The following is a 16,135-nucleotide window of genomic DNA, read 5'->3' as shown; positions in this document are numbered from 1 at the left end:
TGATTTTGACCTATGATTATCGTACAGATGGAGACGAATCATGTTGTTGGAGCAGAAGCTGATATGGAGATGGAGATGTCACCTGCTGGACAAATCTCCGACAATCTTCCGGTGACTCTCCCGCTGCTCAATTAGGGCGGTTGATATCAAAAATCCAAAACATATATATAATTAAGGGAAGAAAAAAAAAAAAAAAGATATGTAATTATTCCGCTGATAAGGGCGCGTCGTATGTATGTATATCTTAATACTCCCTCCTCTCTCTCTCTCTCTCTCTCTTTGGCTTGTGTGTGATACTTAAAAAGTAGATTGAAAGTCAAATATTATCTGTTTAAGACAAAACTATATATGATGAAACTTTTGTACCTTATTCGAGAGAGCTTTGCATCGAGATGTTGTTTTGTGTGTTCTCCTCTTCTGTCCAAAGCTTGTGTTTGCTTCACAGTGAAGAAGTCTTCTGCTTATTTTGCAGTAGAGGCGTGGCACAACTCTGCTCTATATGTCCTCGTAATTTAATTTGTTTTTATCTAAAACGCGTTGCGGTTGTCATGGGTTTCTATTGGGCCCATGTCGGTCATTTTTTTTGGCCCAATAGGCGTAGTTCTTGAGATTCATTGCTGTGAAGTGTTGTTAACGTGACCGACCTCTTTCCAAAATTATGCTTGATATCTAAGCCGGCTTAACAAGCCGTATAAACTTCATTTGAACTAATCAATCGATTGATTAGTTCATTCACGGATGTGATCAAAACAGCGGTTTTCAAGTGACTTCCACCTTAGGGAAAATAAAATACACATCTATTTGTTATCGTTAGTCACTTTCATTCTGATCCTGTAATTATGATAAAATCATAAAAGCCCTAACTACTATTTAATTTAGATCGATATTATCAGACGCCACTGTGAACAATTAACCAATTTAATCTCCTTCAACTATTCTGATGTAAATTGCAATTGTATATAGAATCGTTAAGAGTTAAAATGCAAACTACGTAAAGAGGAAACATAAGCACGTTCTGTCGGACAGAAGCTAACCAGCAACTTCATCACTCTATTGTACATAGTAGTTAATCCACAAAATTCCTGATTACGATATACAAAAATTAGTATATCATTAGACAAAAATCATGATATGGATTCTAGTCTAAAAAGCTTTGTTCGGAAAAGAAAAAAAGAGAAGTATATAATTATAAAGTCAAATGCCGAATAAGTTAGTGGATATAAAAATGTTAAATCCGATCGAGAGGTAGACTAAAATAACCATTACAATACGAGTTGACTTGTGGAGAAGGCAACACAAACTTTCTCGCCGAGTACGGCGGAGGAGCAGCCGCAAGTGGATCCAGCCGACACTAAGGAAGCTTTTTAATTTGCACAAGATGCGATACACTTACACCTTATTTAATACATGTGCCCTCCTGATTCCCTTCTTATATAAATATTACATAGTCTGCACATACTACACAAAACCCCTTCACTAATAACAACCTCCGAAAATTTACAATAACGTTCTTTCTTTAATGGAGATGGCTAGATCATCTGTACCTCTGATCGTTGTGCTATGCGTTTCGCTACTGCCACTTGCGGCTATGGCGGTTGGAACGCCATTCCACATTGAAGGATGTGTTTACTGTGACACTTGCCGCTTTGGATTCGAGACTATCGCTACCAAATATATCTCAGGTTCGTATGATTCTTTGGTTTTGATAGGTTACATGTAGAATATTCAGACTTTCCAAGATTTTACCAATCCTATATTATTTTTTACGGGATCATTCGTGGTTTGTATATTTCTCCTAATTCGCAATTTGGTTATATACACATAGATTTAAAATATTGAAAATATTTTGGGGTTATTTGAAAACAGGGGCAAGAGTGAAAATAGTATGCAAAGACAGAGTGACACTCAAGTCGGAAGTTGTCGGGAAGGCGGTGACGGGACCTGATGGGAAATACAAAGTCGCCATCAAAGGAGACCGACAGGACCAGCAGTGTCTGGCGGAGCTTGTCCACAGTCCTATGTCCCGCTGCCATGAAGCTGATCCTGGCAGAAGTACCGCTACAGTGATCCTCACGCGATCCAACGGCGCCGCTTCTACTCGCCACTACGCCAACGCCATGGGTTTCTTCAGAGACCAACCTCTCCGTGGCTGTGCCTCTCTCCGCAAACTCTACCTCGCCGACGGGGATGAGAGGGCTATTTGAGTTGTTTTTACTCACCTTACGATCTTCTTGATCAAAAAAAGACAAACCCCATATTTATTATTTAGAGTTTATTGTTATTTTGTTTTGTTGTTGAGTCTCCAGAGATGGTGAGACTATTTAGACATATCTAAGAAATTATATAAAATAACGTATTTGCAACCTTAAAAAAAAAATTCCCATGTTGATGACCCAAAAAAAAAAGTATCGTGTTCTGTTACTTAAGTGGGATCATAATTTGATGCAGCTTCGAATTAGGATAATGTTTTCTATATTTTATATTTTAGTTATCTTATTAATATGAGATCTATAAATTATATATTTTATATTGTATGTAAGGTAGATAGATAGATGTAACTAGAGAATACAAGTACAGACAGAAATGTTCTGACTTTGGTACATGTAATGCATATTCCATAGTGATTAGTAACAACCTTGACTAATAATCGAACATATATATGTCTTTGTCTTCGCAACCCATGTCCCAAACTGAAAATGTACTCTGGTTCACGTTGTCCGATTGATCAGATTCTGTAAACTGGTTCAAATCCGTTCCAGTACCGTCATTATCATCATCTTCGACTCTCCTAGAATAATGTAACTCGTTCTGCATCCTCTCTGACCAAAAATAATCCATCCAATTTACATTGTTGCTATGATCATCATCAGATCGCTTGTCCATTGCACTCGATTTCTCACTGTAATCATCTTCACTAGTCGTATTCGTAACAATACTTGGAGCCGTTTCAAACGTGGAAGTTGTAACTCCCATGCTCTGGCTCGGCTCTTGGGTCGACCCGTATAGACACTGTATCTCATGACCCGTCCTCGAGTTCTTGTCCCCGAACCCAAAACTTACATCACTTTTAGGACAACTCGAGTTTTGGCAAGTATAAACACTCATAGACGGTTCCATAAACTCACCCTTTCTCTTAGACCCCGACGATTCTTGATCTTGATCATCCGATATCTTGAGGTCTTTGATATTTAGAAGAACCTCTTCTTGGTTTAAGACACGAGACCAAGTATCGGTCTCTCTAGCCATCATTTTATCTTGTAAGCTTTTGGATTGCCTCGCGAGACGTCGTAATCTTCCCAAATTTGGCGACATGTGTTTGATCACAGCAGCGAGAACACTAACTTTCCAAGATTTCCTCAAATCGTGCGGCTTTCGATAGGGCGGCGCACCGTGCTCATGAGCTATTCCTTGCTCTCCCCACCAAAGCTCCGTCCCCGTCGGCCACCACGGCGGAGCTATTCCTTTCTCTAACGGAAACCGCCGCTGTGGCGGCATGCAGTGTTGCATTAACGCCGATAGTAACGAGCCAAGAGTCGTGTCTTGTAGATCTTGTAACATGTGTAATAAGCTCGATGATGATGAGGACTTATCAATAAGCTCTGCCGCCGCAGCAGCAAGTGTTAAGTAATCAGTGATAGCGTCTGGAGCGTTTTGTTCGAACTGAACGTTTTCTTTCCACCAACGTCTTAAGCTATCGGACGAACCGGTTATTGGTTTACCTTTTTCCGGTACAATTCCGTACACAAACCCTTTCGCTTTACACACCTCCATGATCTTCATCATGTACTTCAACACCGAGTCTTGTGAACGAGCCATCTTCTTGCGCCGTGAAGCTTCCGCCCGGTGCGTTGTCAAGGAAACGATGTCGTTGTTGTGTCGTTTCTGTTGCTTGAGCTTTTCCATGAGGTTTCGATCTTTCCACATGCGTCTTTTGAGGTCATCATAGCTTATTTCTTCTTCTTCTTCTTCCTCGTCCTCAGTAGGACTAAGTGCTTCCAATTCTTCGACTTCCACCATTTTAGTGCATTAGATCTCGAGTCATGGACTATATCTATATATTATACGTGATTGAGGTTATTGTCCGTACGTAGAGAAGCGTATACTGATGTAACACGACAAACGTTTTGTTAAATTGAGTGTCTATTCATAAATAGTTCAAATATACGTGATTATCAATTGCATATGGTTGTTTTTTGGGAGGAGGGTGGTGTGCATGTGCGATTGAGGGACGTGGCAAGATATCCTGGTTCGGTCTGAGCTAAACATATGTTGTAAAATTTGGAATTTTATGGCGGAGATATTTATGTTTTTTTTCTTGGTGGACAAGAGTTATCTCCGGCCATCAAAACGCCGGAGGTTACTAGAAGTTTCTACGGTTGCATCAAAGTCGATGGGTAACGAGAGCTGATTGCACCGACTCAATTAATACTAGTATATAACAAAAACAAATTTTGATAGGGCTGTTTTGATCTGTATTTAAGTTTATAAAAATAAAAATAAAAATCATGGATGCAATTAAAGTTAGATTGGCACTTCAGATTATAATCAAATTATTCAATGTTTTGACATAGCAGACACAAATACTTTATTCATTAGATACATGTCTTTTGATAATGTTATTGACGATTAAAAACTGGTTTTCCGTTCTTAATAATTAATCTCAATTGTTTTTATTGTTTGCTGCGGCAATCATGAAAGCATTGGATCAGACGGTAAGCGAGTGATATCGGGGATTATTGATGATATCAGGCTACGATCAGCAATACTATTAATTACGACGCTTTCGTATGAGCTTACATAAGAAGACTACAATTCTCCTACCAATTTTAATGTCTTATGGAGATTGGAGTGTACGAGAAACATTTTTGGGACTTGTCGGTTGCTTTGCTTCGAACTGAAAGTAATCTCAATGATGTCATATGCTTGAAACTTAAGGTAATGTAACATTTCAAGTCAATTATATATTTTTCATAATGTTAAAAAATAAATAGAAAATAGAAAATCAAATATTAATAACTCTTACCTCGGAAAAAATATTTTTAAAAAACATTAGTTCTTAACATACTTCAAAACTAGGACGACACACATTCACACACCCAATTTGGGAAAAGATTATCTGTTCTTTCATTATTGTAACAGACCCAATAAATTGTAATGGGCTTATTAGTCTCAAAACTATTGGGCTTTTTTAATTCATGATCCCGGCTCAGTAAAGTAGTGGGACCCAGCGAGATTCCCTCCTGTCTCAACTTTAATGTTTTTTTCATTAAATAATAATAATAATTACGATTTCGAAAACGCGACTCCAACAAAAACAAAATCGAGATCGGAAACTCCGCACGGTTCCCGCCTCAACCAAATCAAAAACCCTAATTTTTTCCCACCACCCAAATCAGATCCTCTCCCCACCGACGGATCCTCTCAATCTCTCTCTCTCTAGGTCAGTCACCACTCAAATTCTTGGATTTTCCATCGTTCTGCACGCGAAATTACGATTTCGATTTAAGGGTTTCTTTTGTTTGGTTGAATTTCTCATCTGGGATTTATAAAGTTTTCATCTTTCAATTGAGTTCTTTAGTATTCTTCATCAGTCGTGTATATTTGTTTGGAAAGTATTGATCTTTTTTCTTTGTTGGGTGTGAATTTTTGGAAAGATGACTGAAGAGAGTGGCAAATTAGTAGTGCCGTCGTCGGAACAAACCCGACCCGCTTTGTGTGATTTAACGAATCTTCCAGCTAAAAGAGGGATTTCTTCGATTTTGGGTGATTTGATTAATGAATCTGGTAAAGCCATTGCTCATGAAGGTTCTAGAGAGAAGTTTTCAAAGAGGCTTTGTTTAGTTGTTGATGATTTGGTTAAGGAGAATGCTGCTAGTTCTGTTGATACAACAAATGAAGTGTCTTCTTCTAATGATAAGAAGAAGACTAGTTGTTGTGGTGTTGGTGATTCTGATGAGAGAGCAGAAGAGTCTGAGGAGTATCATGATGCTGTTATGGAATTCTCTAGTGGAAGAGATGGGAAAGCATTGGAGGGAAGTAAGCAGATCTATTTTGAACCTGGTGATAGAGACGGTGCGCGAGAGTTAACTGATGTTGCTGGTGAAGGGTTGGCTTCGTCTGTGGTAACTGGCAATGCCGAGAGACGGCGGGATCCACATGCACGGGAGGACTTGCCTAGTTCTCTGAATTTGACGAGATCATTTGAAATGGGTAGATGCTCAAATGTTAAGAGGAAGGAAGAGCATGTGGATCAGAATATGGGAGATGACTTGCTTCAATCATGCTCTTGTTCTTTTTGCCTTAAAGGTTTCTGATTCTTCAGTTCTTTTTCTCTTACATATTGTTTCTCTTGATTTCTATATATCTGACTTGGATATTTGCTATGAATGAATTGCTTCAGCTGCGTATATTTGGTCAGATATTCAATACCAGGACACCAAAGGTCGGTTATCCGGTAAGTCACAGTTACCTTGACCACAAGCTGTTGAAGTTTTTCTTGTGAATATTGTTATATGATTTGTTTTTTTTTTGCTCTGAGGCAGCCTTGAAGAAGAGTCAGAAAAAGGCTAGTAACTTGATTCAGAGAAACGGTAAGGAATGGCCTACAGATTTTCATGCCACAGTGAACTCTGCTAATTCTGGTAAACAAGAATCTAAACTCATGGGGCAATGGAGGTCGCTCTTTCTTAGCATGGGTGATATCCTCAATCATGAAAAAAGCCAACTTGTAAGTGATTTTGGAAGCTTCTCATCTGTTCTTAAAGCTTAATGCAAAAGTGGTTTATGAAGCTAATCTTTGCTTTTGTATACACATTATAAACCTGAGTTTTTTCAATTTTTGCAGCAAAAGAGCTTTGAGACAATGAGAAAATTTCGAGAAGACTGCAAGATGGATTTGGAGAGAGCGATGAAAACACCTCACACAACCCCTAGTAAGTAAAGTACTCTTTTTCGAGTCTCAACTTGATCAAAGACTGTAATGAATCGAAACTTCTGTTTCTGAAAATTATATTATCTGGACGCAATGTATAGATGTTTGATTTCGTAAATGATTATGTATGTGTCAGACTACTGGTGGTGTTAGTAATTCTCTCAAACTCTTTTTTGTGTTCTTTGTGTTGTGTTCTTCTCTCAATTACACACAGGTCTATTTGTATTTCTATGGAATCAGTTGACCATTCTGTTTTACTCTTTGTTATGCCTTAACTTTAGTGAGCTATACGTAATCATGGTTGTTAAACTTATTATATCAAGAATTTCGAATTCGTCTAATGCTTACTTATTTGACATACAAAAGACCACCAAAAACTTAAGTTGTAGTGTTCTATAAATTGACCATTCTGTGTTCATATATAATCTTGATCTAAACTGAGAGCTGACCTTACTCTATGATGGGTTGTGTGGTTTGTCTGCTATGGATTTTCCTGTTTGAAACTGGTTTTTTTCGGATAAATGATTTCATTTTCAAGTAAGCTGCCAAAAACTGCCAACCTTGTGTGAACAGTTCACACTTCACAGTGAACCAATAAACCAAAATATAAACTGGAGAGAGAAAAAAAAAGACAAAAAGACCATCCCTCCTCAAGTGATAAAGAAGTGAAGAAGCTGCATCACGTACGTTGCAAGTTATGCCCACGTAGACGTAGTATGTTATTAGGACTCTCAAGACGTCCAATTATGAACCTTGTTAATTTAGTTAATGGGCTCTTTAGAATTTTGCAAACGTTTGGGCTTATTCTTAGTAGTAATGTGAAAAATACTTCCCGCCATTCCAAAATAACAGAGAAACATCATTTTCAATACATTAGTACTATAAATAGAATTGGAAGAATTAATTATGGTAGTTCAAGTGTTCAACCGATCTTCTAGGGTACAAAATAACAATGTCGAATATATTTTGCTGACCATTGCGATAAACACAGTGGGTACTAAAGCTTCAGAAACGTTAACATCTAGTGGATATGAAGTTTATAATTAGTCTTCAGTCTTCACATTAAAACCAGAATTAGAAAAGTTCTTAATTAGTACTCCTATACAGCTATACTTGGTTGAGATACCAAAAAAAAAAAAATTATAGGCTTGGGTCTTACACTTACACAGTTCATGTTCAGATACGTTCGACAGATACGGACGTGTATAGTAATTTGGCTCCCCAATGTTATGGCATTGTCCTTTGCAGGAGTTCCCCCCATGTGACACATATTCATTGGTACGCTAGTTAGGCAGATCGCATCCCATTTTAAAGCATCCCATTTTAAAGCATGAGTGAACATTTTAAAGTATATTTTCATATTCAATATAATACGATGCACTCATGCACATATATACTACTATGTGATGTATGCATTAACCAACTACGTTATTCTTACAATACTAAAAAAACTAGATCATAAACGGTTCGATCTATACAGTTCACATACGCATATATGATAGTATATGTGAGTGAAATAATTCATTAGTAAAATGATAAAATGCTGAAGACAGAGACAGACTTATGGAAAGCTCGACCCTCAAAGCGGGGACCGGTCGCCAATGCGTACACGTGTAACGAAACTACGGGAGCCCAAAAAATAAGACCATCCCTTCTCTTCACCCTCAAGATTCTGACAAACATGCAGATACAATACAGTATATGTTTAAAATAATTTTATTTTTATGGAGAAGAAGAAAGAACAGAAAAATACCTTCCTTTTTAATGCTTTTGATTATGGACAAACCAATTATAAACGGGATTAGCGAATAGTTTATAAACAAACTTCTAGAGTCTACTACATAAACCTTGATTAATAAATAAGTCGAGTACATGAAATATGAGCTCTTCCACGTGATTCATTCACTACCATCTCCAATGATCCACATAATTTGATACTATTATACATAAACAATTATAATTAATAGTTTAGCCGATGCTCTTGCAATTGATTTAAGCATATGCATATATAATTAAACAATTCAATATTTGGTTAGATTAGATTCCCTTTTAACTAAGCCCTCTTTGGTATAGACACCAATTACTCTAGAAGACGTATCTCATTTAACGTGGTTAATAATATATTATAATTGAAAGTATGAGATTAGTGGTGTAAAGAGACTCCTTAATCACCAATAATTGAGATTTGAAAGTATAATAATCAGATAATTTGATTAAGCTAACAATTAATTAATATATGTTAATTAGCCTCTAGAGAGTTAAGAATAAGCCAGTGAAAGGGATCGAAGGGAAAGCAAAGAGTGGAATCCATCTTTACACGTTCATATAAAGTGAAGAAGTGAGTTTAGTTTGACAACACTTTGTAACTCTTTGGAACTGTCTTATTGTCTCTGCTTCCTGCCTTCCCAGTTCCCACCCATGTGTTCAGTTTTCGTTCTTTTTTTGTTCCTTTTTAGTTTTTTGTCCGTATACTCTTTTAATAATATAACCTTTTTTTCTTTTCAATTCGATCTTATAAGTGGAATCCAACTTGGCCAATCTCAACTCTTCGTTTTGCCACGTTAGAATTGGAACTTTACTACATTTGCTAAATTTTAGAAGTTTCCCGCAACATTGATCTGAATTCATTTTTTACACATTGATGAATATCTTCGTATGTTTTGTTATTCTCAACACATTTGTGGGATTCCTACGTAAGAGATGTAATGTGTGGATTATGTGAGAAATCAAATCTTTATACTGTTTTAAACTGGTTCTACAAATCGTTGTATACATTTCGTCGTCCATCATGGAATGTAAACGATATTCGAAAATGTAACAAATCCTTTAAGTTCAAATTCAATACGGAAACTTAATTATGGGTTTCTAGTGTATGTTACTATTTTTTATCTAAGGTCATGGGCAATGAGAATACACATACATAAAAGTAATTATATTGGGTAGTGGTGATATGTCGACATCTGAAGGGACTGAAAAAACATGCAGCCTTATTATGATAGTTAGTCGCATTATACACCCAAAAGCTATAGACAAAAAGCTTTGACCACAATGACCATCCACTATTATTGATTTGCTATGACACTATACGTATAGTCATAACTTTTCTCTATACACATATTTCAGCTTTCACAGAGACTACGTGCATGCATCTGATGATGTTATAGCCACTCATATATGTGTCCATCTATGTAACATATAATATATATGATTTTCACATATATATATGTCTCTGTATATAGTATATACCATTTCCACTGGCAGATTCCAAAAGACGTAAACACTAATTCGAGTTAGAATAGAAAGCAGTAACTTAGAAAAGCCAGAGATTGGGGCTTGACATATACAATTTATCTATTTGTGGTTTAATTTGTCTAACTCGTAAATAAGCTTATGGGTTATTAAATAAATAAATAGTATGTATATACTCCAAATATGTCACACATTTTAGTAAAAGTAAAATACAATCTCGTGACTGTTTTCTTACGGTTAATTGCGAACTTTTGGACTGAAACTTTTTTGTCTTTCCATTGAGTCGAAACTCCTTTCCAACAAGAGAGCACGATTTGGAGAGACCGCCATTAGATAAAATTTGCCACTTGAGAATATCCTAATTGCTTGTTACACGGCTAGAGTATATATGTATTGAGAAAATATGAGAGGTTCAGGTTTCACATCTTGTTATATTCGATCGTTCGTTACTCTACTGATACACACGTGCGGATCATCATTTATAATTGAAACTAGTTTATTTGAGCCGATAATATTACAAATTTAGAGATTCACTCGTCTCTGACCTAAAAGATATACAGTCCAAATGTACAAATGGATATGTTAACGTTTGTAGGGAAAATCTCGTCCATAAGAAATTCACACGATTAAAAAAAAAATGAAAAAATGAAGCATTATCGTAATAATTATCTTGGATTTGAAACAACTACAAAATCTGCTACAATACGATATAATAAACTTGTCTCGTACCAGCAAATAAATATACAGAGCGTTCGTAATCAGGGCCAAAGGACATGCACGAAGAGAAACAAGACTTAACCCAAAATAACAATAAAACAAAATAAGACGTCCAAGTTTCCAGAGTTTGCCTTTGCCACTCCGAGCAAGAAAACAAGTAATAAATTCGTGGTTTGATGCGGTTTAACTTGGTTAGGTTCCGTCGATCGTCTCTATACTAGTGAAAAGTACGTACCAGACAGATTTGAATTGATAATTTAGTTTCACTTGGACCCCATCAGAGGCTATGTGGCAAAGTGTCAGTAGACAAGTATACAAAGTGAGACAAATCTGGATACATCACACATTTTCGAATTCCTCACACCAAATCTACATATTTAATTATTTGTTTACTAAATATGTGTCAAATACAAGTTACAGTCTCCAAATTTGGTGTAAAGTTTTAAAATAAAAAATGGTACATAAATACGTATACAAGTTTTGAAGAACTGAAAAATAATAGAGAAGGAGAATATAGCTATTTCAGTAACTACTGTACCAAACATTGGCCTAACCATTACTTTCAAAAGATTCTCATTTATATCCCTTTTGTTAGATTTAAAAGTTAAAACCCATTGATATATAACAACTCGGTGAAAACAAATAAAACTACTTTATTAATTAACACGCGTTTACATAATACTTTCACAAAGATAGTTACCAACTTAGTAGCTAGACTACTCGAAACAGATTTGTCACCTTCTTTTCTTGTTCATCTTTTTTTTTTTCTTACAAAAACAAAATGTGATGAACAAGAAAATGAACCTAAGGGGACCGGGGCAGTTCAAGATATTGCCCTAAACATATATTACCAATTACAAACGTTCCAGGAAAAGTTAGGCATATATGTACATATTCATTATATAAATTCACCAATATGTCCGCTGGCATCTCGAACATTGTTCACATTATTGGCTGCATTTGTTTCCATTCCACCAATCGTCGCAAGAAATCCATCACCTGTTCATTCCGTATTTAGGAATGAAGTTAGCACGAGTAGAAAACCACTAACTACGAAATTCATAGATGTATATAGTTTACATATATGCAAACTATAAGCATAATATATAGACTTGCCTCGGATGGATCTTGCAAAGAGTACGAAGCATCGGTGTCCTTGGGAAACTTGGAGACAAGAATGCCAAAGCCTTCGCCTCTGTCTCGTAGCATCTAATTTACATGGCACCAATTTAAATAAACATATGTCATTAGTGTGGTAACTTAATTAAGTATAGAATTTTTTAATAGTATATGAAAAAACTAGTTATATGATATACCTCAAGAAAAATTAATTAGATATACCTTAAATGCATCTTCGTCGGTCCGATCGTCGCCGATGTAAACCGGGAAAACGTTGTTAGAGTTCCCAAATCCTGTCGTATCCAAAGTTTAAAATTTCAGTCTTCAAAATTGAGTACATCTAAACTGTGTAACCGTTGAATTGAGAACCATACTGATGATGAAAAATGATTATTCGATTAAAAATGAATTTATAAATAAAAAAGGACGAGAGACACAATTCTTGCTTTAATATAGATTTAAGGAAAAAACATGATATTAAAAACTCAAGTACTCTCTCACCAAGTGACTCTAACAAGAACTCAAGAGCTTTGCCTTTGTCCCACTCAATCATAGGACGGATTTCGAAAACCTGTTCGATCGATAAATCCAAAAAACAAAATTTTTAAATAACTGTTTTGTAAAACAAAATTAGATTCCAAAACAGATTCTCGTATATAATAATTATATGTTTGACGAATGAGAAAATGTCAAGTACTAGTCATACCTTCCGACCTTGGGTCAGTTTCAGCGTAGGGAATTTCTTTAATACCGAACGAACCTGTAGAACCAGTTCGCTCCATCTCTGAATAATTTTTAGGTTTCCATTTCAGTGTTAGTTTTCTTCATTAATTAACTAAACATGTTATGTTGATTTGATTTCAGTTTGTACCTTCTCATCGACGCAACGAAAGTGCACAGAAGCACAAAACTTGTGGTTTTCTACTTTGACTCCCGGGGTTGATTTGGTTTTCTCCAAGAGTTGTTTATACACCTTTTACAAAATTTATTTGTTATAATGAATACTCAACACTTCATAGGTATATATATTTGTTCTAGCTATATAATTAATACAGTACATCCAGTTATTGAATATGTCTTACTTCATCGATCATGGGAAGATAGTCATTAGCTGGTTGGTACAGAAGAGACTGTTTAACCTAAATTATAAAAAGGGAAATATTAAATAATTTTAAAGTAACATATAAAGTACTAATAATATTTTTGTTTCTATAAATTTATGATGTTATTAGAAAATTACCCTCTTGTGTCTGGAGAAGCCTTTTGCTGGGCCTATAATGTCCATGCCATGGCTTCCAGCATAATACAGCTCAGCAAGCTTCACAAAGTTATACACCTTTGGACAAAATACAAAAAAAATGAACTTTAAAATGTCTAATAGAATGTGGGGAAAATGCCAAAAAAAAAAAAGAAAAAAGAAATACCTTGTCTATGCATCTACCAGTAACTATAGCAGTGGGGAAACACTTACCCAGTTTTTTCACAGTTCTTCTCATCTGAGAGAAACAGCAATCGGAAGTGGTGTGACTAATTACAGAGATTTACAAAACATGATTTAAGTAAAAAAGATTGATGTGACGAACCTTGCTTGACATGAAAGCTTTGTCTGGATCATCAACTATGGGAGATAGGGTACCGTCATAGTCAAGAAACATTACGATTTGTTTCCCTCCAGAAGCTTCTATGATCCGTTCGAACATTTCTAGTGCTGAAGGATGTTGCATCTGTCGGAAACAGACAAGAAAAAACAAAAAACTGTAAGTGGAATTAAGGAAGACTCATCATCAAGAGTTTGTGAGAGAGTATAAATGGATGGAGATGTCTCTTACGATCCATGAGTTGAGTTGTTGTTGGGAGGAGATAGAAGAAGGAAGTGATTTGAGATGAGTAGGAGAAGAAGCTCGCATTGAATCGACCCAAGCGTTGATTCTTTGGCCACCACCATTATTGATGATGTCAATGTTCTTGAGAAGCTTTTTCTTGGAAATTGAGATTAAACCAGGAGGGAGTTTCTGGGAAGAAGAGTTGTTGTTGTTGTTGGGGATGATACTTGACATTGTGGTCTCTGATACGAAAACGTTTTGACTCGCTGACATGGTCTGTGGATTTTCCACGACAAAGCTCACTGAGATAACAGAATATAAGAATAAACAGAGGATTGGTTATTGAGATAGAGAGAGAGTATATTAGTTAACTCGAGATGAAATATATCAAAAACCAAAGCTTACCCATTAGAGAAATTAAGGAGATGATGAAGATGAAGAGAGAGAGAGAGAGGAAGGAGATGAAGAGTGTTTGTGTGGTGTGTTCAAGTGCTTAGTTTAGGGACTCTGCGGCTTGGTTTTATGTAGGGGGAGAAGAACAGAGGCAAAAAAAAAAAGTGGGACCTACTGGGCCTAATAATGGGTTTAAATGGGCCTACTTTTTTGTTTGGATGGTCTCTCATTCGCGTACGTTGTAGTATGTTTGCGTGTCCTACTCCTACTGTCACCGAACCATGCGAGTCGTCGAATCCGCGTCTCTTCGGTTTACTTTGTTAGGGATTATTACACAACATATAAATCTTTTTCGTTCTCACTTGTCAAAAGTATTATATACCATCATTCATATTTATAATTTGAGTTAGCAAATCTGAAATATTTTGGATTATAATATAGACTTGACAATGTGACACCATCTTGATCTTGGTCTCGGTCTGTGATCGCTTCACCAAGCATTATAAGTTACTCTTATCATCTTGTAATAACCAAATTAAATTAATTTTATATCTTTTGACTTTATTGAGCACGTTAAATAGCTTTGTCAAGTTACATTTAGGGGGTTATTGGATCCTTGATTTTAATGGATTTGAAATCCTTATAAGATTTGAAAATCCACATGGAATTCATGGATTTTAAAATCAAATAATATGGATTTAAAAATCAAATAATGTGGATTTTAAAGTCAAAGAAAGTGGATTTGAAAATCCTAGAGAATAGAATTCAAAAGTTATAAAAGAAATAGAACTTATAAAAATAATCTCTCATGTAGCATTTTCAAGTGAATCAGTCCACATGTTTGATGCTATTGTCTCTCTCCACTCATTGGCATATTCTCTTTGTTGTTCTTGGGTTGTAAGTACTTCAGCATTATCATCGTCATTAATTTCTTCGACAACTTCTTCTGCACTCTCGATTTCTTCTGGAAAAATATCCGTTCGACAAAACTTTCGCAGAAAATTATGTAAACCAACACATGCAAGTACAAGCTCTGTTTGTGTCTTATAAGGAAAAGGAGGTGCGTGCTTAAAGATTGCAAATCGAGATTTGAAAATACCAAATATTCTTTCAACCACGTTCCTTAGGGATGCATGACGATGGTTAAACAACTCTTTTGCATTCGCTGGTTGTGAATTTTGCCCAGAAAATTCTTGTAGATGATATCTGACACCACGATAAGGAGCTAAAAAGTTTCGACGATTTGGAAATCCACAATCTACTACATAAAACTTTCCTGAAGTACAATAATAATATACAGTCACTTGTCATGTTGAGAAAACATATTTACAATAGAAAGACATGTACATACCTTCTGGAACTGGTAGTCGATTAGTGTTCCTTGTCAAAGCATCATTTAATACTTTTGAGTCATGAGCTGAACCTTCCCATCCACTAAGCACATACATGAATTCAAGATCAAAATTACAAGCTGCCAACACATTTTGCGATATATCACCTTTTCTGTTATGATAAGACCTTGAAGGGAAAATACAATACTGGTCTTGATCTTCTTCGTTGCAGCTCCGGGTTTGGATGGGATCCAAGCACAAAAAGGTTTACGGCTTCAGCTGAGGTGTGGGCTAATTATGTAAAGGTAAACTATATAAACTTTAGCTTTTCTTATGTTTTTCTAATATAACCTTAAAAGAATATGGAAGGTTGTATCAATTTTTTAATTATTTGGATTTATTTATGGTGAAAATTATACGATAATAAGCAAATAAACTTTGAAATTTGTAATTATGCTAAATTATTTTTCTTTTATTTTAGGGGCATCTGAATTTCAAAAAATTCCAAAATGAAACGTTTGAAGAATTTGATGATCTCAAAATCATATTTGAGGACAACGTAGCAACCGGTG

At 35.8% G+C, this 16,135-nt stretch overlaps 4 protein-coding genes across 5 annotated transcripts; 2 read left to right on the top strand and 2 right to left on the bottom strand.

The window, feature by feature from the left end:
* Positions 1,443 to 2,303, top strand: LOC104769211 (protein DOWNSTREAM OF FLC). The gene is made up of 2 exons (XM_010493365.2): positions 1,443 to 1,682; positions 1,867 to 2,303. The coding sequence occupies exons 1-2, from the start codon at positions 1,520 to 1,522 to the stop codon at positions 2,202 to 2,204; spliced, it is 501 nt and encodes a 166-aa protein (XP_010491667.1). The 5' UTR covers positions 1,443 to 1,519; the 3' UTR covers positions 2,205 to 2,303.
* LOC104769210 (putative ETHYLENE INSENSITIVE 3-like 4 protein) lies at positions 2,510 to 4,116 on the bottom strand. Its single transcript, XM_010493364.2, has one exon. The coding sequence runs from the start codon at positions 4,015 to 4,017 to the stop codon at positions 2,641 to 2,643; it is 1,377 nt and encodes a 458-aa protein (XP_010491666.1). The 5' UTR covers positions 4,018 to 4,116; the 3' UTR covers positions 2,510 to 2,640.
* Positions 5,282 to 7,111, top strand: LOC104769209. Its single transcript, XM_010493363.1, has 5 exons — positions 5,282 to 5,440; positions 5,655 to 6,306; positions 6,401 to 6,454; positions 6,543 to 6,727; positions 6,845 to 7,111. Exons 2-5 carry the CDS (start codon positions 5,655 to 5,657, stop codon positions 6,938 to 6,940), a joined length of 987 nt encoding a protein of 328 aa, XP_010491665.1. The 5' UTR covers positions 5,282 to 5,440; the 3' UTR covers positions 6,941 to 7,111.
* Positions 11,531 to 14,323, bottom strand: LOC104769208 (probable trehalose-phosphate phosphatase I). Of its 2 annotated transcripts, XM_010493361.1 has the most exons (12): positions 14,245 to 14,323; positions 13,846 to 14,141; positions 13,600 to 13,740; positions 13,441 to 13,512; positions 13,257 to 13,352; positions 13,099 to 13,155; positions 12,888 to 12,989; positions 12,723 to 12,800; positions 12,518 to 12,587; positions 12,239 to 12,309; positions 12,014 to 12,106; positions 11,531 to 11,896 (listed from the first exon to the last, which is right to left on the bottom strand). In XM_010493361.1, exons 1-12 carry the CDS (start codon positions 14,246 to 14,248, stop codon positions 11,840 to 11,842), a joined length of 1,137 nt encoding a protein of 378 aa, XP_010491663.1. In that variant the 5' UTR covers positions 14,249 to 14,323; the 3' UTR covers positions 11,531 to 11,839. The 2 variants fall into 2 exon arrangements, with proteins under 2 accessions (XP_010491663.1, XP_010491664.1); XM_010493362.1 differs by lacking the exon at positions 12,518 to 12,587.

The sequence above is a fragment of the Camelina sativa genome, chromosome 20, assembly GCF_000633955.1.
Source record: "Camelina sativa cultivar DH55 chromosome 20, Cs, whole genome shotgun sequence".
In the NCBI taxonomy this organism is placed as follows: domain Eukaryota; kingdom Viridiplantae; phylum Streptophyta; class Magnoliopsida; order Brassicales; family Brassicaceae; genus Camelina; species Camelina sativa.
This window is presented reverse-complemented; position numbering and strand designations above follow the sequence as displayed.